Below are 24631 nucleotides of genomic sequence, written 5' to 3'. Positions count from 1 at the left end.
TTATACCAGTGATTGAATCTCATCCACTTTTGTACATAGGTATTACGAGTGGATTGTTTCCTACGATGTAACAGCACTCTCGTTACATCCTCAGAACAGTCTGCTTCTAACCCTGTGAACCTTCTATCAGCCATGCCTTGAATTGAAGCAGCTCAAGGTTGGGGTGAAGGATTTGACCGGCACCCTGTGGGAGAAGATGGGGAAAGGTCTGGAGGGTAACTGGTTGACAGACAGAGAGCCGGATGAAGTAAGGGAACCATCTTTGTCTTGGTCACATCAGAACCACTAGAGTAACGCTGGCCTTGTCTTTTCTGATCTTGAATAGCACCATGGATATCGAGAATGTTGTGGGAAATGCATACAGCAGGCCTGAACTCCAAACAAAGGTGAAAGGCTTCCCCTAGGGAGTGATGACCCAGTCCACCTCTCAAGCAGAACTGGGAGTCTTCTTGCTCTTTGGGGTGGTGAACAGCTCTATCTGCAGGTTGCCCCAACATTGAAATATCCAGTGGAGTGTAATGCAATCTATCTCCCATTTGTGATCTTGTAAGAAAGGCCTGCTGAGGGCATTTGCTGCTGTTTGATATTTTGGGCATCTGATATTTTGTATACCCAGAAAGTAAGCTGCTGAGATAATGATCTGGTTTCGTATGCACCAATTCCAGAGTCTCCTTGCTTCAGCACAGGGGGAAGGTGATCTCGCTCCCCCTCGAAAGTGATATAAAACATTCAGGACAGGTTGTCCATCATTTTCTTCATGTACTTGCCCCTGATTTCTGGAACCAGGAAATACCTGGAATAAAATCATTTCCCTCTGTATGGCATAGGAGCCATTCAATAGCATCCAAGTTTAGGAGGATGTCTATTTCCTGTCACAGGAGATGCTCATCTTTTAAGGTATGCAGTGACTTGTCATTTTTTTCTGCAAACAGCTTCAATCCATCGAAAGGAAGGTCCCTCAACTGTATTTTGGACTTCCCTCAGAAACCCTGAGAGCTGAAGCCAGGAGGGCCTCCTCATGACTGCCATGGAGATAGAAAGAGCAGCTGTACCAGTGGTGTCCAGGGAGGCCTGCAGAGTTGTTCTTGCCAGTGGCTGACCCTCAGCAATGATTGCCTAAAATCGTTTCCTCTACTCTATTGGAAGATGCTCAGTAGTTAGTATGGCTCAATAGTTAGTATGGCTTTATTTCACCATGAGAGCTTGGTAGTTGGTGAACCTAAATTGTAGAGATGTGGATGAATAGGACTCTCAGCCAAATAAGAATAAGTCAAGTCGCTGTAGATCTCTGTCATAAGGTGATGAGTTAGCATAGTGCTGTCTTCCACATTCTTTCACAGTGTCCATCACAAGGGAGTTGGGTGATGGATACAAAAATAAAAATTCTGAGTCCTTACAGAGAACGTAATTTTTTTTTGTCCATCCTGTTACAAGTAAGTGGTATTGTGGCCAGGGTTCGCCAAATTATTTTTGCATCGTCTAGCAGGGCGTCATTAATCAGTACATGATGTGGGCCGATGATGTAGTGTGCAGAATGTCTAGCAGCTTATGCTGTGACTCCTTAACCTCCTCAAGTGGAATTTCCAAGGAGTTCTCTTTCTTTTTAATAAGGTCCTGGAATGGTTTAAAAATCACCAACCAGTGATGGTGGAGAAGGCATGGCGGCTTCATCTGGACAGGAGGAAGATATGTTAGAATGGACAAGGAAATCACCCAAAAAGCTCACTTCCTGCTCCTCAGTGATCTCCTCCTGTGGATCAAGCATCCTAGAGAGTGACAGAGAGAGAGAGAGAGAGGCAGGCTGGTGAGGATTGTCTTCTCTCTGGATGACAAAAACACTAGGGGCCCTGGCAAATTGCTGGCAATAAGCCATCCAGAGTTCCAGTATGACCAACGAGGTGGTGCATAGGGCAGGGGTGGAGGCAGCACCCAAGGGTGTCCATACCAACTGCATGGGGCATGTCTCTCACTGGGACATGCAGATTCCTTGGAGGTCTCAGGAAAGAAGTTTCCCTGATAATGGAAGGGAGAGCCCTGAATGGCAATGTGGGAGACTGATGAGAAGTGCCCATCTTCCTCCTCCTCGACACTTGGTAAAGGTGGAGCACTCAGACAGATAGATGGACACTCCAGTGTTACCAGGTGAATGTCTGGAGACTGAGAGGTGTTCAATACCAGCAATGGTTTGGTGCCAAAGAGAGGGGATTCAAATGTTTCTGTTAATGCCAGGTCTTGCAGGAATCAAAACGCTTGTGGTACTGGAGCAATGATTGATACCGATGAAGCAGGTTGGCAGAAGTAACTGTGGCAGAGGGAGCAGTCGGTACCAAAAGTCTTATGTGCTCTGATGAATAGTAGGTGATGGTCTGGTCTTCTGTGGTGCCAAAGTGCTGGGTATCTAGTAGACTCTGTTGGTACCAATTTAGAAGAGCTGGTCGTCTTCTCCCTCCACTCCAATCACCAGATGCTACCAATCTTCTGGAGCAGGAACACTTAGAGTCCTTGGGTTTACTGGTGTTCACGGTACCTGAGGAACCTACAGCCTTGTCAGTACCGAGTTGGAGACTGGTACGTGCCAAGGCAGGTGTCTGCAACAGAGACTGTTTCTTTGAGGTAGAGTCTCTACCTAGCGGGCTTGAAAACCACTTTCTAGAGTCTTTTTGAGAGGATTCCATAGATTTCTTTTTCAATGCTCTAGAGGAGTGCTGTGCCGAGGAGGTTGAAGTGGTCGACTTGTTGGGAGACCATTGTATGGGAGGGTCCCCTGGCCAGGGTCAGAAGCCAGTCAGAGTGAGCTCTCCATCATAAGGCGATGTAGCTTAAATCCTGCTTCTTTCTGGCTCTCGATTGTAATGCCAAGCAGAAGTTACACTTTTGGGGAACATGTGACTCCCCAATGCAACGGACACACCAGGAGTACCTGTCAGTGACTGGGATAGCCTCTTGGCACGAAAGGCAGTGTTTAGAACCGGGCATGTCCTTCCAGCATTTAAGTTCCTCTGAGGGGAGGGGAAAAAAAAAAAAAAACAGGCGAAAGGACAACTGGCCTTATCCTAAACAAATAAAAAAATTACAAAAATTTACTTATTTTATAAAATTACTACAACTAGCACACACAAAGGAAACACTAAGAACTCCCACTAACTAGTAACATATGAGGAAAAAAATACAGCTGAGGTAAGCTCAACTCAGATGCTGCTAAGGCTCTGTTTCAGGCCAAGGCGATTGAGAAGGAGCTGAGGTCAGTTCACCCGCAGAGCTCTACGTAGCCACTGTGCCAGGCACAAGGCTACAGGGGGCACATGCATGGGCCGGACAGACACTGCTATGTAAAATCTTTGATCTGACACACATGCACATCTACGGGGAGCACCAATAAGGGCACTACTTGAAGAAGAAAGATTTTTATTTCGGTTATCAAAGTACACATTTGTTGCTGTTTAAACAATTAAACATTGTCATTTAAAAAAAAAAAAATTTCCATGCCAATGTGCCTTATCTAGCATTCACAAGCCTCCCTTCTTTACTTAATTATCCTGTACTTACATGAAAATAACTTCAGAGTAAAAGACTGTAAAGCTAACGCAAAGAAAAGTTCAACAATTACATTTTAAATCCTAATATCAGTGAATAATGGAATTGTGCTTTCCTTGATTTAAAGTTATAGCATAATCAATCCATTTTAATATCAAATTTATCAGTTATGTATAAAGCATAAAAATAAAATAAATGCTAGGTGTTTCGCAACAAATTGAAGAGTGCAAATTTCACAATACAGTCAACTTTTTAATCACGGTAACAAAGACAGGAACTCAATGTTCTTCAGTAAACTCAGCTTCTTCATAAAACTATACACCATCAGAGTCTTAGTCCAGATCTTCAGCTAGTGTAAAATGGCATAGCTCCATATAAATCAATGGACCAGTACTGAATTACACGACCTGAGAATCTCATTTGTTTAAAAAGAAACCTCAGAGTGATATTTAGGAGTAGCCAAATTAGAGATGCGTGTCAATTATTTCAAGTCAAAATTCATCTGGCTTTGATTTTTCCTAATTTGTCTTTCACTTCCCCCTCTCCCCGCCCCCCCCCCCAAAAGGAGGAAGGTGAATACAATAAAACAAACTGAAGCAATTTTCACTGATGTTCACTACCTAAAACACTCATTTGAAATTCAGCACTCGGGAGAAAAAAAAAGTACCAAAACATTTGTTTTGTTGCTGCTGCTTTGCTTTTAATCTAAAAGTAAGAGGTAACATTCCTAACATATTCATTGTATTTTTTGAAAATGTGTGCAAAGAGCTTTATATGTAGTTTTGGAAAACAGAACCAAAATTACTATCTTTCTAAAACAAAACAAATGTTTAAATGTAATGTTTTTTGCTCCCCCTTGTTAAGCTGAACTGAGTTAGCTCAGCTCCACTCTCTAAACTTTTCAGTCGAGAAAGCTAGTGAAGGTTAACTTACGTGCCCCAGACTGAATTTTCATCAGCTCCTGAAGGTCAGTGGTGATTTTGGTGACCTGCTTGTGGAACTGTTGGACAGAATTTTTGAGGCCAGAAATGTCTTTGGAATGAGATGTCATGGTTCCATTCATCTGATTGATGCAGTTCCATAAGCTAGTGACATGCTTGTTCAGACCTTCTTTTATTCGCTGCAGGCTACCTGAGATGGAGTCCATTTTGCTGCAGACTTTTTCAACATGGGACAGTCTGCTATCCACATCCGAGACTCCCTCTTGGATATCATCGGTGTTCTCTTTACATTTCCTGAGGTCATTAAAGATTTGGTACTTTAGCTGTTCCATCCTCTCCTTCACCTCATTACAGCAATTATTTGGGTGAGAGGTTTGACTCACAACTGTTCTTCGTATTTCATCTATTTTTCTGAATACACCTCGCTGGATCTTTTCACATGTAGAATTGACACCCAGAAGTTGCTCCTTGCAGCTGCTCAAGCCAACCTGAAGATTTTTCACATCTTTATCGATGATGTTTAGACCATACCAAATTCTACGAAGATCCTTCTGGATGTTCTGTTGGTTGCTCTTAGTAAAGTTAAATTTCTCATTAAGGGAACCATTTAAAGACTTCAAAAGAGCAGAGTTGTCTTCTACTTTCAAAAGCAAGTATTCATATTTGTTGCTACCATTTTCTATGCTTTTCTGAAGCTCTTCCATATCTAGGGGTGCAGATTGGCATTTCTGCCAGCAAAGGTGTTCAATGGCTTGCAGTTTGTTCCTCAGGAGATTCATCTCAGTTGTAAGCTGCTCATTTCCAGATCCTGGGTCACTGTGCAAGACTGATCCTGAACTAATTGATAGTCCATCTGAGGCTGTGGCATTGGCAATTTCTAAAATAGCGCCACCCAGCCTGTCTTCCAGTGCCTGTAGTTTTTGATCAAGCAAGTCTCTGACTTCATCCACTTCAGCAGCTATAGCACCTCGGAGAGTTTCCTCAATGTAAAAACAATGTTCTTCAGCATTCCTCTCTGTAACATTAATTCTAGCGTCTAGCTCCTCCCATCTTGGGCCAAAGATGTCTTCTAGATTTGGAGTGGACATGTGAATGATTTCATTATCTATTCTGGCATTTAAGATTCTGTGTGCTTCCACAACTCTGTCAAGTTTTTCATCCAAATTCTTTATCTGTTGACCAAAGTCATCACTGTGGCTGGTCTTGCAGCAATCTGACTGGTTTGAAGGAGCCTGGATCTGAGTTCTGAGCTCGTTTATTTCTTTCCTTAGGCCATTTTCTTTTTCTTCTACAAGTTGCATTATTTCTGAACAGCTGGTTTCATGGTCATCACATTGTTGCTGGATATCCATTAGTTTGTATTCACATGAGTTTTTCAGATCTGCCATTTTCTTCTCCAATCCTTCCAGCATTTCTTGTCTCAGGACCTCAATTTTAGAATCTAGATATTCCTGATATAAATCACCACTCGGTATTGTTATTGTAGGTCCTCGTACTGCTTCCTGCAGTTGTTTTAATTGCCCTTCATAGCTTTTCACTTTCCCATTCAGTTCTTCCAGCTTGTCATTTTTTGTCTTCAAGGTATTTTTGACCTCAGCTAGTTCAGACTTTATGTCTTCCATTCCAAAATCAGTAAAAGGCTCTTTCTGGTCTTTATTGCCAAGGATTCCAGGCAGATGAATACTGTCTGTTTCACCACCCAGGACACTATCAGGCCCTGGGTGATCATGAAGGTTGTTCAGCCACGAGACCAACATTTTACTGGCATCTTCTTGGACAGTAAGTTTCAGGTTTTCATTCACACCTGCTAAGGAGGATTGAAGATCAAGCACTGTTCGCGTAAGTCGAAACAATTCATCCTCAAGGAACTGAATTTTCTTCCCAGGTGATTCCCAGGGCATTTCTGTTGGTTCTGAGTCTGTTTTAAAGACATAATGGAAACAAAATTTGGATGCAAGTATGTCTAAACAACAACAGTTTAGAACAACTGGAGATCAATTTTAATTTCTTTAGGTCAAGTTAAAAGCATATTAATGCTTTATAAATATTATATAGGTTGGTGTCATCTTTTCTATTCTCAGTCCTTGTTGTCGGTGGTTTATAATTCAGCCGTTATCAGTTCATTCCAAGGTAAAGGACTGAAATCTTTAGTGTTTTGGCTGCATCCTGCACTAGAGATCAAAGAGATCCTTACGCCTGTCCCTTCTTTGTAGACCCATGATATCTAGCCGCTAGTATACATATTAAGTAGCTATATTTACCTAGAGTTTACATGAATGATTATTTTAGAGCCATTATATCTCTCATAACAATAATTAATACTGGTCACATTATAAGCAGAAAACAACTTTACATTTTTCTGCTCCTGAATTATTTGTGAATAGGCATTAATTTCAGTGGGACCACTCGTGCTTACAGTTAAGGTTTGTTCTTAAATATCTTGTTGAACCAAGGTCTAAGCACATTTATATGATGGAGTAACGCAGATTCCAAGGTTATAACCCTTGTTTTAAAAATTCCAAGTTATTTAATATACATTTTAAAAGTCCATAAGGAATGTGTGTTTTCTACAAGCAAAAACTAGAAAAGAGAAAAGGAAATTCTCACGCACAAAGAAAATTATTAGATCATAACACTGAATTTATTTTCTTTTGTCATACAAAGGTAAAAATTTAGTCTTATAGTTGAAATTCAGTTATTAACTAATAACTGCATTTCAATTGCAAGGTAATATATGGTCAAGATATAGTGGGCAACCTTATATATAACCTATATGCACAATGAACTCATATAAATTGAATTTTCAGCCTGATCATTAATTTTTGGATTTAGTCATTCAAGTCAGGTCCTTGATGTAATTTTTGTATACATAAATACAATATATACATACACAGATTTGTGTGTATATATATGAATATAGACATACAAACTGTATATATAGTGTAATAGAGAGACAAGGTGGATGAGGGAATATCTTTTATTGGACCAATTTCTGTTGGTGAAAGAAACGAGCTTTTAAGTTACACAGAGCTCTTGCTCAGGTATGGGAAAGGTACTCAGAGTGTCATAGCTAAATACAAGGTGGAACAGATTGTTTAGCGTAAGTTAGAATATCTATTAAGGGACCATTCAAGTTGAAGTAGTCCATTAACACCTCTGCAGTCATAGGATAAAAGGGGAGGGGCATTGGGGTTACGAATTCTTGTAATAAGCCATAAATTTAATGTCTTTATCAGAACCATGATTTTTAGGCCTGGTCTACATTACAGATTTTGGTAGACGTAAACTACCTTGCCTTGACTAACTGAGAAAGTGTCTTCCCTTAAATTTGGCTCTTGTAGAGTGATATGGTGTTTCTGTTTTGTGTGTGAAAAATGATAAGACAGAAACACCGTATCATCCGTGGTGAAGACTTTTCACAAAACCATTACTCCATATCTGAGTGTGTACTCACCTACTAAGGAAACCTGCATGAACACCTTCGAAAGACAAGCCTGAGAGCTTACATTCATAATTTTAAAAAAAACAAGGAGTACTTGTGGCACCTTAGAGACTAACAAATAAATTTTGTTAGTACTCCTCGTTTTCTTTTGCTGATACAGACTAACACGGCTACCACTCTGAAACCCGATTCCTAACTTTGCTCGACACCAGGGCCAGGTCTATAGAATTATGTCGACCTAATTTACGTGAGCATACAGTCACTGCAGTTATTAAATCACTTGTGTGTGTAGACACTTGACTTCTTTTGTCAGCAGTGCGCAGCCTCATGAGTGCTTGTATCAATTTTATTGTCAGTGTGGGATGGCTCCTAGAAGCCAGTAAGAGTCGACGTAAGCAATGCAGTGTCTACACTGACACTGCATTGACTTAATTACATCGACCATGACTAGGGTGACCAGAAAGCAAATGTGAAAAATCGGGATGGAGGTGGGGGGATAATAGAAGACTATATAAGAAAAAGACCCAAAAATCGGGACTGTCCCTATAAAATTGGGACATCTGGTCATCTTAACCATGACTCTATGCCACTTGGGGAGGTGATGTTACTAAATCGACGCAGAGAGGCACTTATATCGGCAAAAGCCAAATTTAAGGGAAGACATTTCCACAGCTGGGTCGGCGCAAGGCAGCCTACGTCAACCTAATCCCGTATCGTAGACCAGGCCTAAAAAATCATGGTTTTGATAAAGACAATGAATTTATGGCTTATTACAAGAATCTGCAACCTACTAACTCCTCCCCCGCCCTTTTTTGTCCTCGGACTGCAAAGGTGTTAATGGGCCACTTCAACTTGAATGGTCCTTTAGAATATCTGTTAACTCCTTATTCTAAACAATCTCTTCCACCTTGTATTTAGTAGTGACGCTCTGAGTACCTTTTCTAGACCTGAGGAAGAGCTCTGTGTAGCTTGAAAGCTTGTCTCTTTCACCAGTAGAAGTTGGTCCAATAAAAGATACTACCTCAACTACTTTGTGTCTCTAATATCCTGGGACCAACATGGCTATAGGCATAACTGGTGTGCTAGTTATTTGAAATACATGCCACCATCTGTTGTCCTTTTTCACAAATAATCACTTACATTATCTAATCTATATTATTCTGTTGAAAATAGATTTATTTACTACTTAAAATCATAGCAATCTGTTCACTTCCAACCCAGTGTATGTAACAAATGCTAACAGAATTCTGAGTGTTGTACATATTAATTTCTGATAAATGTTGTAATAAATTCCTCCAGCAGAAGCCTTCTGTTTCATTGTCTTCTACTTAACCGAGACTAAAATCACAATCTTGTAGTAACTGAACTTCATTTACCCTCGCAGTGTTTTATGAAAACATCGTTTACTCTTACAGGTTTCATCTCAACAGTTGAGGTTTGCTATTTATCTGCCCTGTAGGATTAGTTAGTTATGTTTGGACTGCCCTTTTACAAGTAAAATGCTATGCAAGTATTATGCATTATTAGTATGTAATTTAAAATGATTATGTATTACTATTATCGCTTTTGGTTCTATAGCAGTGCTAATCAAACTCATCTTCCCTGCAACATTCTGGGGGGAAAAAGAAAAAAAAACCACTAAAAACCTTTAAACTGTATCACAAACAGGTTTACCACAAGGAATTTCCTGAACTATTACTGACCAGCATGGGTTTATGACCAGCCTTATAACCCAGTCATTCATCACCCCCAGGAAACACCCTGAATCAGTATTGTTATAGCTTTGCTATTTCCCCCCCGCCCCCACTATATGACATCTTGAATATTGTTTTTGAACCATTCAGTAGCCGTGTAACTGAAGCCACTTTTCTTTTGGTTCAAACGACAAAATACAAAACTAGACATGATCATGCATACCAAGAGTCAAACAAAAAGTTACCCAAGACTTTCTTCACACCAGTTCGTGGTGGTGGAGTGGGAAACAGGATAGTTCTTGGTTGTTCTGCTGGGCCTTCTCTGCAATCTGCACCTTTATAACCAGGACAACATCTCCACTCCAGTTCTGTTACTGTCTTATAAGCAATTGTATATCGAGGTCTGAAACTCATACGGTAGCTGCCAAAATAGAAAGAGAGTACTTAAAAGTAATCTATAATCATTCAGTCATTTATATCAGACCTAGATTCAAAAAGACAGTAATCAATGACGACTAATTAAATTAATAATACCTACCAAGATTTATTTTTCCTCTTAGAGAGAGCATAACACTCTAGTTATACATACACATGAACACCTACCCACTGTTGGTAAGAGTTAACAAACAGGATGTGCCGCCTGTATAAATCGGGTTTTCGCACTATGAACTGACCGATGTACAGGAGAATGGGAAGTTACTGAGAGCGTTGGTGACTACCAGTGTTAATATTGCACTACTGATTCAACAGTTTTCCTTCCCACTGAATGCTTTTTCTTACATCCTTAAACACAGAGTAGCTGCTGAATCAGAGCCAACCTGAATCTCAAAAAAAACTTTTGCTGCCTATTTTGTCTCATAAAAATACTATTTTTCTGCATTATGTTGACTTAAATTTTTTTTCAGCATCAGCATATGTGATATAGTGACCACAGGTGCCGACTCTGTGGGTGCTCTGGGGTGCCACAGCAGCTCCCCCCCACCCCCCGCTCACCTCCACCTCCTCCCCTGAGTGGGCCTATGCATCCTGCTTCTCCCCCCTCCCTCCCAGTGCTTGCGCCAAAAAACAGCTGTTTCGCATGGTAAGCCTGGGAGGGAGGGGGAATGTGGTGTGCTTGGGGAAGAAGTGGGGCCAGGGTGGGGATTTGGGGAGGGATCCAATGGGGCAGAGTCGGGGCAGGGCCGGGGGAGGCGCGAGCCCCCACCAGCACCAACAAAAGTTAGCATCTGTGATAGTGACCATTGTCAGAATTAGGAAAGAGGTTCCATTCACTGAGAGTGGCTTAAGAACAAAAAAATTTGGAGGTGGGCACAGAATAGGGATATGAAGGACATAGTTAGAAGAAAGGCTTGGAATGATCAGGGGAGGGGGAAAAAGGAGATTAGAGTAGAGAAGTAGGAAGGAGTTAGGTTTGTCTTCAAGATCTCTACACCTTAAGTAAGTGTGCACAGGCAGGGTGCCAGGAGAGACTGATATCTGTTCTCAAAGTGGCTGAAGTTTGAAAGCTGCAACTTGGCCTAGAAAGATTACTCATTCAGAAGCACTGCTGGGCCTTGTTTTTAGTGATTATTAGTTTTATTGGGCCATCTTATGAGCATTTGAAAATCACATACTGAGCATGTACAGTAGAGTTTTTTTCCCCTAAGTTCATTAAATGCACACTTAAGAAAAGATGTGGGATGTGTATGTCAGTAGTTACCTGCATTATGAAAAGAAAAGGAGGACTTGTGGCACCTTAGAGACTAACCAATTTATTAGAGCATAAGCTTTCGTGAGCTACAGCTCACTTCCTCAGATGCATATCGTGGAAACTGCAGCAGGCTTTATATATACACAGAGAATATGAAACAATACCTATTCCCACCCCACTGTCCTGCTGGTAATAGCTTATCTAAAGTGATTTCCAGCACAAATCCAGGTTTTCTCACCCTCCACCCCCCCACACAAATTCACTCTCCTGCTGGTGATAGCCCATCCAAAGTGACAACTCTTTACACAATGTGCATGACAATCAAGCTGGGCTATTTCCTGCATAAATCCAGGTTCTCACATCCCCCCACCCCCATACACACAGAAACTCACTCTCCTGCTGGTTTCTGTGTGTATGGGGGTGGGGGGATGTGAGAACCTGGATTTATGCAGGAAATAGCCCAGCTTGATTGTCATGCACATTGTGTAAAGAGTTGTCACTTTGGATGGGCTATCACCAGCAGGAGAGTGAATTTGTGTGGGGGGGTGGAGGGTGAGAAAACCTGGATTTGTGCTGGAAATCACTTTAGATAAGCTATTACCAGCAGGACAGTGGGGTGGGAATAGGTATTGTTTCATATTCTCTGTGTATATATAAAGCCTGCTGCAGTTTCCACGATATGCATCTGAGGAAGTGAGCTGTAGCTCACGAAAGCTTATGCTCTAATAAATTGGTTAGTCTCTAAGGTGCCACAAGTCCTCCTTTTCTTTTTGCGAATACAGACTAACACGGCTGCTACTCTGAAACCTGCATTATGAAGCCCTTCATCTCCCACAGTGCTCCAAAACCAGCCCTGATAATTTTCACACAATGTGGCTAGATTCTGGTGCCTTTGGTGGTAATGTCCAGGTGTTGTTTAGCCAAATAGTTCAAGATTAGGGAATTACCATGTTCTATGAACATTACTTTGTAAGACAGCAGAGCTTTGAAACCCTAGAGAATGACAGGTTTCAGAGAAGCAGCCATGTTAGTCCGCATCCGCAAAAAGAACAGGAGTACTTGTGGCACTTTAGAGACTAATAAATTTATTAGAGCATAAGCTTTCTTGGGCTACAGCCCACTTCATCAGATGCATAGAATGGAACATATAGTACAAAGATATTTTTTATATATATATATATACACACACATATATATACACACACATATATATACACACACATATATATACAGAGAAGGTGGAAGTTATATACACATACAAACTGTAAGAGGCTAATTAATTAAGATGAGCTATTATCAGCAGGATTATCACTACAAAAGTTTTTTTTTCCTCCATGCTGTTCCATATATGTTCCATTCTATGCATCCGATGAAGTGCGCTGTAGCCCAAGAAAGCTTATGCTCTAATAAATTTGTTATACTCCTGTTCTTTTTCCTATAGAATGAAACACCTTATTTTTATAGTTTTTAATTACCCCCTTTCCCACCAGCTCTTTTCTTTTTAGAAAAATCCAGAAAAAATAAATTTAATTAAATGCAAAAAACAATATATAAATATTTTAAGTTTCCATGGTTAAGCACTTGTAAGTCAGTAAGTTACAAATTTGGAACGTTAACCTTAATTTTGCACCCTCTGTTTATGTATTACAACAATCTTTAATCAGATGATCACCAACTATTTCTAAATATCAAGTTTCTTCCCTCTACATGATACATGTGGCATCTTGCAATTTTTTTCATACTACATTGACAGACATCAGACCATTTTCTCCTTATGGATATATGCTGAAGCAAGACAACACACACACACACACACACATCTCATTTCAGAGTAAGAGACAATGAAAAAAACAAAACAAAACAGGGACTATTTTCTTTAACTGTGTCTCCATAAATTATTACACTTAGAATAAAAAGTAATGTGAACAAATACAATGTTACCTATTTGCTTGAAATAATGCCTTCACTGTTGATAAAATTAGTATCCTGTTGCTATCCTTTATACTGTATAGTGTTTGGTTTGCTTTTTCATGTCTCAGATTTGTTTGTCTGATTGTGAGTTCTGGTGATAGGCTAATGAAAACACACACACACACTCCACAACTTTGATGTCACTGGAATAGTAATGCAGTAGAAAGGAAGACAGGATAATGACATAGTACTCAATGGGAGTTTTGCCATTGACTTCAGGAACATATGGATACAGGCAACACACTGCAGATTGAGCACCACAGACAGTCACAAAACTTGAACTATATATGAATGACTGTATTAAATTAATCATTTTCTAACATTAAATTGGGAAGAGTGTTATTGTTTAAATGAGACAAATCAACCACCAGACTAAAAAGTTTAAATCCTGCTGTGTTTGGGAAACAATTCCTAACACAAATGAATTAAATATTATTTTAACTGTTACTCTTGCTGACTTCTTGCCACATGCAAAAACAGTTGCTTTAGTAATTAGACATATTTTAGCCAACGTCTTCTATTCAGTAAAAATGTGTCTTTATCACAATTATAACATAACGTCCTACATCCCTTATCCATTTACTGTCCCTCTCTGATTTAGTATGAGGCTCAGAAAAGTCAGGGGGAAAAATGACTATTAAGAATCCTTTTCTCTTCTAATCAAGTTGCTTTCCACATTCCCCTATAATATATTCTAACCTTTGCATCAATCTTAGGTCTAAAGAAAGAGAATGTTTTTCTGCATTACTTTCATTGCAATCTCTAGTTTGAGAAAGAAAGAATTATTGGACTGTGAAGACAACTGTGTACTTTCTTCAACTTATATTTTTAGGCAGCCTAATTAAAATATTTTTTTAAAAGATCACTTTCTGGAGTCTCTGATCCTTGTGGTTATTTTATCTCAAATGCAGAAGTCCACAGGATATCTCATCTGCTACTCAGCTAATGTTAACAAAATAATAATCAGAGTCAGTGTATCATGGTTTCAAATTCTGACCTACGGCACACTCATTCAGACTGTTTCCACTAAATTTTACATTCATGAAAATATAAACTCAGAACTGTAGGTTGCACACAAGTTTATCGTTTCTGTTATGATTTCCATCGACAGATCTAACAAATCCTGTTTGTAACTGCAAAGTACAGATGTCCTAGGTCAAATTCCTAAACATTAAATAGATTAATGTAGTGGAAAGTGGAACAATGAAAAAAACAACATCCTGGCCACCCACGACTTTCCTGTTCATCTTTTCTTGTTTATAACATTAAATCACTTATATTCTATATGTAAATTTTGTTAAGGTGCTTTTACTTTGACCTACTTGCTGGAGACAGTGGAGTGACTGAGGATTAATTAGATATTTCAGTGGTTTGAGGGTCATTACAATCTCTCTCAGAAATAGCATCTAACTGGAATACAAACTTTGAACTCATAGGTCAATTTTGGTATGAAGGAGATGGCAATAGATACTCTCTGATTTCCATGAAATGTTTAACTACTCTAAGCTTGGTGTGTGTTCCATTCCATCCCTGTGGGGCCAAACTCCTTTTTGAAAATTAAGATATTTTGTTAATCTGCTCCAAATACAATTAGCTAGGAGTTTGTAATAAAGTTTTAAAAGAACAGGTTTAAAGGAATGTAAGAAAAGAACTCAGACACAGAATTTCATCTCACTTTACTCTGAAAAACTGTGTAAATGAATTTTTTTTTGAAGCAGTCACTTTTGCAATTCATAACACAACTATTGCCCTTTACCCTGTGCACACTTTCCCTGTGACCTCCTTCAGAGCTAAACAAGAAGAGATCATCTAAAAAAATATTCAGGTAAAAATAAATCATGACAAAAAACACATAAGTATAAAAGAGGAGTGAAACAAAAATTAAAGCCAATCAGGACAAATCTTATTCATACAGACAATTTACATATGATTTTACTACTCTATGTATCCTGCTAAATAAAATAAAAAAAAAAAGAGTGATTACAGTATGCTTACCATTACTTGATACACATATGGTATTTATGTGAAAATACAACACAGAATATGCCATCAATTCCATTTTTTTATTTTAACATTTAAAATGTATTTTAAAATACTTCCAATAATTTAATACAAAAATAAGTCTAAAATATTGGGCTGTCCCTCCTATTCTGATTTGACAGTTTAAAAAAACCCCACATGGTAGGTCCCATGAATCAAGAAATCCCTCACCAACCCTATTCCTTGTGAATTCTTGCAAATTTGATAGCCCATACACAGCATACAGCTTACTCAGACCCACTGGCTCTGATTTGAGTTTCAGCTTTACCACATCAGGTTCAAACTCACCTAAATCTTAAAACTCCATGGAGCAAGAATTAAAATACGTGAAAAGCCATAGAAAGAACAACCTACAAGTTCTACACTGCTATAATCTTCAAGAGAACTACAGGCATACAAACTGGTGTGCCTTAGCATTTAAATTGGGATTTACGGAGCCACTCAGCCAAGCAGTCCCATCAACATCAGTGTGTCTAGTCATGAGTAAGGCAAACAGGATTTTACCTTAATGGCTTTCCACCATGTTCCCAGCTACAATAAGGTTAATTTCTTAACTGCTGTAGCATTTCGACTACTGATGTATTCCACCATGTTAAAATTGCTAACAATAAGTAGTACATGACCACTCTCACACTGTGGATGTGTTTCTAGGTGATAATTAACAACATGCACCTAGTCTATACATCCAGTTAGTGATTTTCCCATAGTAATTTTCTGATTTTCATAATCAAAAGTCTAAGATGTCATTATGGACCAATGCCAATGAGGATCTGTAACTAGTGGAGACAAAAGTCTCCATTATGCAATTGGGGCTGCACAGATAGATCCTTGGGCCCACAGAGAGTCTCATATGGGACTTTGGGTGGGCACAATGGTCCACTCTCACAGACCCAATTGTACAATTGAGGCCTAAATGTTTAGTACAGAGCACAAATACTTTCAGGTCAATGCTACCGGTCTCAATATAAATCCTTTATTATGAACAGAACTATGTACAGACATGAGGTAACAAAACTTCCTACTATGCTATGTAGCTCAGCCTGTGATTGCTCTGTCCTGGGCTTCCCTGTTTCTGTCCCAGAAGAATGGAAGTGTGTCACAGGAAACCAAAGACTACATGAAGAATGTACAGGAAGCGTGGCATCTCTACATTTCATGGAAGACTTACTCTATAGCACAACCACTTAAAGATTTTTTTTATTTAACAGTGAACATATTCTAACAATGAATTGTGAGGTTGCATATTTTAATAGCACACTTGGATTAAGTGTTAAAATGCCATACAGTAATACCACCAATTTAAAGCCAAGCCACCCCTTCATGTTGGATTTTCATATCACAAAGTGAACAAAAGTCTCTCTTTTCTGCCGGTTTGAGTGTAAGTTTGAAGACAACATAGTACCCCAATACTGGTGGGTGAGTGGGGAGGATATAGACAGAATTATGTGCATGGGCTTCTCATGTCTTGTATACTCTTGGCCAACGCACAGCCCATATATCCAGATCGTGGCAAATATGTGGCCTGCAAGATACGGGTAAGGGAATCTTGAACCCCAGCCTTCAGAGCGTGTTCTGTAGCTTTGTCCTGGCCTCCCCTTGCAATTCTACACCCAAGATTTCACAACAGTTTCAGAGGTCCACCAAGGCCTTTGGAAAATTCATGTTCCATCTTACTACTTGTTAGTACCGGAATGTGGTGAAAATATTGTAACATATAGATTAAATTATCATTCCATTGACGTGACTTTCTGTAAGTGATTATAAAAAAAAAACAAACAGTTACATAGCTGTTCAGTAACTATTGTTCTTCAAGCTGTGTTGCACATGTCCATTTCAGTTTAGGTTTGTGTGCACCAGTGCACTGAAGACAGAAAACTTTCATAGAATCACAGAATAACAGGGTTGGAAGGGACCTCAGGAGGTCATCTAGTCCAACCCCCTGCTCAAAGCAGGACCGATCCCCAATTAAATCATCCCAGCCAGGGCTTTGTCAAGCCTGACCTTAAAAACTTCTAAGGAAGGAGATTCTACCACTTCCCTAGGTAACACATTCCAGTGTTTCACCACCCTCATAGTGAAAAAGTTTTTCCTAATATCCAACCTAAATCTCCCCCACTGCAACTTTAGACCATTACTCCTTGTTCTGTTATCTGCTACCACTGAGAAGTCTAGATCCACCCTCTTTGGAACCCCCTTTCAGATAGTTGAAAGCAGCTATCAAATCCCCCCTCATTCTTCTCTTCCGTAGACTAAACATTCCCAGTTCCCTCAGCCTCTCCTCATAACTCATGTGTTCCAGTCCCCTAATCATTTTTGTTGCCCTCCGCTGGACTCTTTCCAATTTTTCCACATCCTTCTTGTAGTGTGGGGCCCAAAACTGGACACACTACTCCAGATGAGGCCTCACCAGTGTCGAATAGAGGGGAACGATCACGTCCCTCGATCTGCTGGCAATGCCCCTACTTATACATCCCAAAATGTCATTGGCCTTCTTGGCAACAAGGGCACACTGTTGACTCATATCCAGCTTCTCGTCCACTGTAACCCCTAGGTCCTTTTCTGCAGAACTGCTGCCGAGCCATTCGGTCCCTAGTCTGTAGCGGTCCATTGGATTCTTCCGTCCTTAGTGCGGGACTCTGCACTTGTCCTTGTTGAACTTCATCAGATTTCTTTTGGCCCAATCCTCCAATTTGTCTAGGTCCCTCTGTATCCTATCCCTACCCTCCAGCGTATCTACCTCTCCTGCCAGTTTAGTGTCGTTGGCAAACTTGTTGAGGGTGCAATCCACACCATCCTCCAGATCATTTATGAAGATATTGAACAAAACCGGCCCCAGGACTGACCCCTGGGGCACTCCACTTGATACCAGCTGCCAACTAGACATGGAGCCATTGATCACTACCCGTTGAGCCCGACAATCTAGCCAGCTTTCTATCCACCTTATAGTCCATTCATCCAGTCCATACTTCTTTAACTTGCTGACAAGAATACTGTGGGTGACCGTGTCAAAAGCTTTGCTAAAGTCAAGGAACACCACATTCACTGCTTTCCCTTCATCCACAGAGCCAGTTATCTCATCACAGAAGACAATTAGATTAGTCAGGCATGACTTGCCCTTGGTGAATCCATGCAGACTGTTCCTGATCACTTTCCTCTCCTCTAAGCGCTTCAGAATTGATTCCTTGAGGACCTGCTCCATGATTTTTCCAGGGACTGAGGTGAGGCTGACTGACCTGTAGTTCCCAGGATTCTCCTCCTTCCCTTTTTTAAACATGGGTACTACATTAGCCTTTTTCCAGTCGTCCGGGACCTCCCCCGATCGCCATGAGTTTTCAAAGAGTTTTCCCCATAGCTGCTCTCGCCAGGGCAGCTCATGCACCCCCTGCAACCTTGTGCTGCCAGGTCAGGTATAAAGGGTGGAGCCGCCCTACACACACTCACCCCCTGCCAAGTTCCTTCACTCTGGAAGCTATGTTTGCTGTAACTGCAATGTAGAGAGGAAGGGGGTTGGGTCATGGAACCAACATATGCAACACATCTTTAACAACAACAGTTACTGAACAGGCATGTAACCATTTTTTCTTCAATTGCTTGCAAATGAATCAGAATCTGCAGGGATAATCCTCTTCAGCTGTTGGGTACCAGTGCCAGCAGAGAGAGTGATATCAGACAGAGAACAGTGCTTATGTAGGGACTTAGTAAAGCGGTGTTGAGGAGATGATCTGGAGTCCCGAAGACCTCCCCCCCCATGACTTCCGGCAAGGCCACTGCTGTATTTGATACGGTACCAGAGTCAAACCCCAGTGCAACCTATCTAGATATGCTTCTGTAAGAGTCACTGTGCTGGAGCCTTGACCTGTGCCATGAAGAACAAGGAGACAGTTGATATCTCCTGTAATGAGATCTCGATATGTAGGATCTAACATCTATATCCAAAGAAAAGTCAACACTGAAAGGCCAAGGGGGCACAGTATAGGGCAAAGTAGCCAGGGACCTGGACTAGCACTCGGAGGATGATAGTGGAAAAATTATCCAAGGCTTCTCTGCTGAAGGGACTGTGCACTTGCACTGTTGCATCACAGAGTCCAGACCCTGAGGGTACCAACAAAAGCTCAGTTCCCAAAGTATCAGATGTACAGGTGCCAAGCAAGGTCCCAGTACCAGTACCTGCACGGAAGGAATAATCGGTACCCGGATCTCATCCTGTAACAGGTGAGTTCAGCACTGACCAAAGACCCCTGTCCATGGCGTACACCTCAGGCTTCGTCGATACAGATATAGCAGTGTGTATTGCAGAGGAAGTTAATGCTGTTGAAGATCCCAGCAATGGAGTTGGTCTACATGGTACCAAATGAGGATCCAGAGTCAATGACTGTACATTGCTAGAATGCAGTGCCCGGGAGCTCCTACCAGAAGTCTTCTTCTTGTGAGAATCTGTAGGGAATCTAGCTCTCAAAAAGAAGTGGCTTTCTTCTGGCTAGAAATGGTTGCAATCAAATGGGGGTGCAAACCTGCTTCCATCAGGATGAAAGGCAAACTTCCCTCAACTACTTAGTCCTAGTCTTAAATCCCCTACAAATAGGGGATTTATGCATCAAAGTGACCTTCTGCCAAACACTTTAAACAGCAAGGGTGAGGACTGCCGACTGGCATGGACATGTTAGAGCCAGAACAGTGCTTAAATCTCAAGGATTTAGGTACACCGAAGTATCCAAAATCTCAAAGAAAACACTATAAAATCAAGGAAATGTTTTAGAAACAAAAACCAAGTACCACTAACAATAACTACTGCTAATTAAAAACTATTTACAATAAATTATTTCTAGAAAGTTTTCTAGAGGGACAAAGGGAAGAGAATGTGAGAAGTTCACACATTCCCCAACTATCAACCACAGCCAGTGAGAAGAAACTGGGGGGGGGGGGAAGAGGGGGGCTCAGAGCAGCCACCCCTTAATACCTTCAGCTGGCAGCATTAGGAGAGTTCATGTACAGTACTGCAACAAATGGTAGGGGATACCTTGGATTCACTGAAGTAAATGAAAGTTTTCCACTGATTTTAATGGAGTCAAGATTTCACCCAGACAAGATGCTTTATGATACAACTCACTACCATTCTACAGTGTTTGTAGTTTGATTTGAGAAAAATATAAAGTGTCTTAATAAAGTAGGCGTTTATTCCAAAAGCATTTACTACAAGTGGTTTAAATTCTTTTGTGAATTCCTAGGATGGCTGGATTTAGGGTTTTGGGGCCCTCAATGTTATTTCTGGGGACTTCCATCACTTTAAGCTCTCCTCACCTTCTCAAATTCCCAAAGAATTGGTTCTTGTGGGTCTCAGAATCCAGCTCAATTCTTAGGTTTTTTATTCTTAAAAACTTTTAATTCTGAAAACTAAAAAGACAACAACTTTTGATTGTTCTATATGCTGGTAAATAATTGTGTGCATATAATCCAAATATTTCAAAAACAGAAAAATATTTTTTGGGGCAGGAACACAGATTAACTTGCTGAAGGCATAAATGTGAAGGGAGAGAGAGCTGTAAGTTAGGAGTAAATCTAGACTACACTGAGAGTTAAAATGCCATTAACAAAGAAAAATAGCCAAATGAACATTATTTTTAAATTATCAGTTTCTTGGTCTGACATTAAGAAAAAAAATTAAGGTTCTTTTTACTGAATGCACTAAAGAAATAATTCGCAAAAAGAGAAGGAGTACTTGTGGCACCTTAGAGACTAACACATTTATTTGAGCATAAGCTTTTGTGATCTGATGAAGTGAGCTGTAGCTCACGAAAGCTTATGCTCAAATAAATTTGTTAGTCTGTATCCGCAAAAAGAAAAGGAGTACTTGTGGCACCTTAGAGACTAACAAATGTATTTGAGCATAAGCTTTCGTGAGCTACAGCTCACTTCATCAGATCACAAAAGCTTATGCTCAAATAAATGTGTTAGTCTCTAAGGTGCCACAAGTCCTCCTTTTCTTTTTGCAGATACAGACTAACACGGCTGCTACTCTAAAGAAAGAATTGTCTGTTTATTGCTGGCACCGTTTACTGTATTACATTGCTATTTTTATTTCCAGTTGCTAACTTAATATATAAAAAGACAGAACACGTGCTGGGCGGGGAGGTGAGGAGGAAGGATAGGGAGTGACTTGCTGAATAAAACAATTTCCGTCTAGCAAGTGAGGACGGAAAATAAAAAATGGATGGCCATAAATCAGAATTAAGTGTGCCATTAATTTTACACACTTGATCATGCCAGCACTGGCAAAATCCTCCCAAACAAAATTCCAGTGCCTGAGTCTTACAGCTATGATCAGGCACTGCGATAAATACTGGCACAGCGAAACAAAAGGAAGAAAAAGGAAGCCAAAAAATAGTATTTAGGACTCAATCTTACAATGTTCACACATGCACAACTACCATTAAAATCAATGAAAGATGTGTGTACACAACTACTGCCCAGACTAGCTAAGTCTTGAACAAACACCTGTTGGCCAAACGATTCGATCAACACTTATGGTGACTTGGCAGGAACCGGTTTAAACGTAGCACATCTGCACCGTAGGGGCCTGTTTACACTTAAAAGGCTGCCGTGGTGCAGCTGCACTACTCTGAAGGCAGCACCGCCGCCAGCAGCAGTGCAGCGCAGAAGTAAGGGTAGCAGCACCACACGTCTTCTACAATAACCTTGTAGGCCCCCGCCACGACTCCTTTTTGGGCAGGACCCCTCCAATTACAACACCATGAAGTTTCAGATTTAAGTAGCTGAAATAATGAAATTTACAATTTTTTAAATCCTATGACCATGAAATTGACCAAAATGGACTGTGAATTTGGTAGGGCCCTACTCACTGCTAACTAGCACAAATGAGAGCAGCCTCTGAACACTCTAAACTGTGCTGGGGCAGGACAGAGAATCCCACTCACTATAGCCCCACTCCTGTATGCCACTCTGCAACACTGAGCAGAAGCTGGGTGCAGCCGAGACTCTAGCCCGATATCACTTCAGGATGTTTGTTTCTCTTGTAAGGGACAGGTGGATTATGGGGCACTGTTAGAAGAGAAAAACATTTAATTATTCTCAATACCACACCCTTAAATTCCACTTTTAGTTACAGAATCCATTGTATTTAAAACATCCAGAAGAAACCTAAATACTTCTAATAAGAAAACAGAAAAAAGGTCTGTATTTTAAAAAGGGTTTGGGAAAATGCTGGTAAATGAACATTGAATTGTAATTAGAGCTGTCGATTAATCGCAGTTAACTCATGTGATTAACTCAAAAAAATGAATCGCAATTAATCATAGTTTTAACCGCACTGTTAAACCATAGAATACCAATTGAAATTTATTAAATATTTTTGGATGTTTTTCTACATTTTCAAATATATTGATTCAATTACAACACAGAATACAAAGTGTACTTTATATTAATTTTGATTACAAATATTTGCACTGTAAAAACAAGAAATAGTTTTTTTTCAATTCACCTTATACTAGTACTCTAGTGCAATCTCTTTATTGTGAAAGTGCAACTTACAAATGTAGATTGTTTTGTTATGGAGTGCTGTTATGTAACAAAAATAATGTAAAACTTTAGAGTCTATAAGTCCACTCAGTACTACTTCTTGTTCAGCCAATCACTAAGACAAACAAGTTTGTTTACATTTATGGGAGATAATGCTGCCGGCTTCTTATTTACATCACCTGAAAGTGAGAGCAGGCGTTCGCATCGCACTTTTGTAGCCAGCATTGCAAGATATTTACATGCCAGATATGCTAAACACTCATATGCCTCTTCATGCTTTGACCACCATTCCAGAGGACATGCTGCCATGCTGATGGTGCTTGTTAAAAAAAAATGCATTAATTAAATTCCTGCTCTGTTTTACCTGCATTCTGCCATATATTTCATGTTAAAGTGGTCTTGGATGATGACCCAGCACATGTTGTTTGTTTTAAGAACCCTTTCACTGCAGATTTGACAAAACACAAAGAAGGTACCAATGTGAGATTTCTAAAGACAGCTACAACACTTGACCCAAGGTTTATGAATTTGAAGTGCCTTCCAAATCTGAGAGGGACGAGGTGTGGAACATGCTTTCAGAAGTCTTAAAAGAGCAATACTCCAATGCAGAAATAACAGAACCCGAACCACCAAAAAAGAAAATCAACTTTCTGCTGGTGGCATCTCCTCAGATAATGAAAATGAAAAATGCATCAGTCTGCACTGCTTTGGAGCGTTATTGAGCAGAATCCCTCATCAGCATGGACGCAAATCCTCTGGAATGGTAGTTGAAGCCTGAAGTGACATATGAATCTTTAGCACATCTGGTATGTAAATATCTTGCGACGCCGGCTACAACAATGCCATGCAAATGCCTGTTCTCACTTTCAGGTGACATTGTAAACAAGAAACGGGCAGCATTATCTCCCGCAAATGTAAAAAAAACTTGATCGTCTGAGTGACTGGCTGAACAAGAAGTAGGACTGAGTGGACTTGTAGGCTCTAAAGTTTTACATTGTTCTATTTTTGAATGCAGGTTTTTTTGTACATAATTCTACATTTGTAAGTTCAACTTTTACGAGCAAAACTTTTTTTTAACAGTGCAAATATTTGTAATCAAATAAATTGAGCACTGTACACTTTGTATTCTGCGTTGTAATTGAAATCAATATTTTTGAAAATGTAGAAAACATTCAAAAATATTTAAATAAATGGTATTCTATTATTAAACAGGACAATTAATCACAATTAATTTTTTTAATTATGCGATTAATTGCCGGGGGGGGGGTTAATTGCTTGAGAGCTCTATTTGAAGTATATTAGCCACTGATTACATTAACAGCAGATACTTAGTCAACTCTGTTTTCACTTCATAATCCCAGATTCTGGGCCTGATTCTCCTTTTACACTGGAGTATCTCAGTTGAAGTCAGTGCTGTAAAAGTTGTGAGAGAAAAATCAGACCCCATTTTACAATTTCCTGGGAACTGGAACTATGGAGGGCAATTGGCAAAGTGGGGAGATAGGAGCTGTGTGCTCAGGACAGGATACACTGCAAAGGATGAGGGAAAATCAGAAGTCAGAGGAGGAAGATGGGAGTAGGAGGGATGCAAAGTGCAGGAGCAAGGCAGCAGTGTGAACAGAGCATTGTAATGAGCAGGAAGAAAGGTAAAAAGCATCAATGGGAGTGGCTGCCCTACAGATCACCAAGGAAATTTAAGAAGAGATTAAAGCAGAGCAGTGAGTAGAAAGGACATATATTTAACTGGATTTTGAAATGCCTTCCTAATAGATTCCCCCTGACAACT

The 24631-nt window shown here is 40.1% G+C and overlaps 1 protein-coding gene across 3 annotated transcripts in view; it reads right to left on the bottom strand.

Annotated features, from left to right (window-relative positions):
• EMILIN2 (elastin microfibril interfacer 2) overlaps positions 1 to 24631 on the bottom strand; it is a 61042-nt gene that overhangs the window by 28308 nt on the left and 8103 nt on the right. For all 3 annotated transcript variants that reach the window (XR_014710551.1, XM_084621443.1, XM_084621442.1), the window contains exons 3-4: positions 9857 to 10032; positions 4468 to 6393 (exon numbers count right to left, since the gene is read on the bottom strand). Coding sequence is in view for 2 of the 3 variants with exons in the window: in XM_084621443.1 (XP_084477569.1) it covers positions 4468 to 6393; positions 9857 to 10032 (2102 nt within the window). In the remaining variant the exon portion in view is untranslated. The remainder of the gene's footprint in view (positions 1 to 4467; positions 6394 to 9856; positions 10033 to 24631) is intronic.

Source organism: Lepidochelys olivacea (genome assembly GCF_965140295.1).
Source record: "Lepidochelys olivacea isolate rLepOli2 genome assembly, chromosome: 2".
In the NCBI taxonomy this organism is placed as follows: domain Eukaryota; kingdom Metazoa; phylum Chordata; order Testudines; family Cheloniidae; genus Lepidochelys; species Lepidochelys olivacea.
Note: the sequence above shows the minus strand (reverse complement) of the source record. Positions and strands in the feature narration are given on the sequence as shown.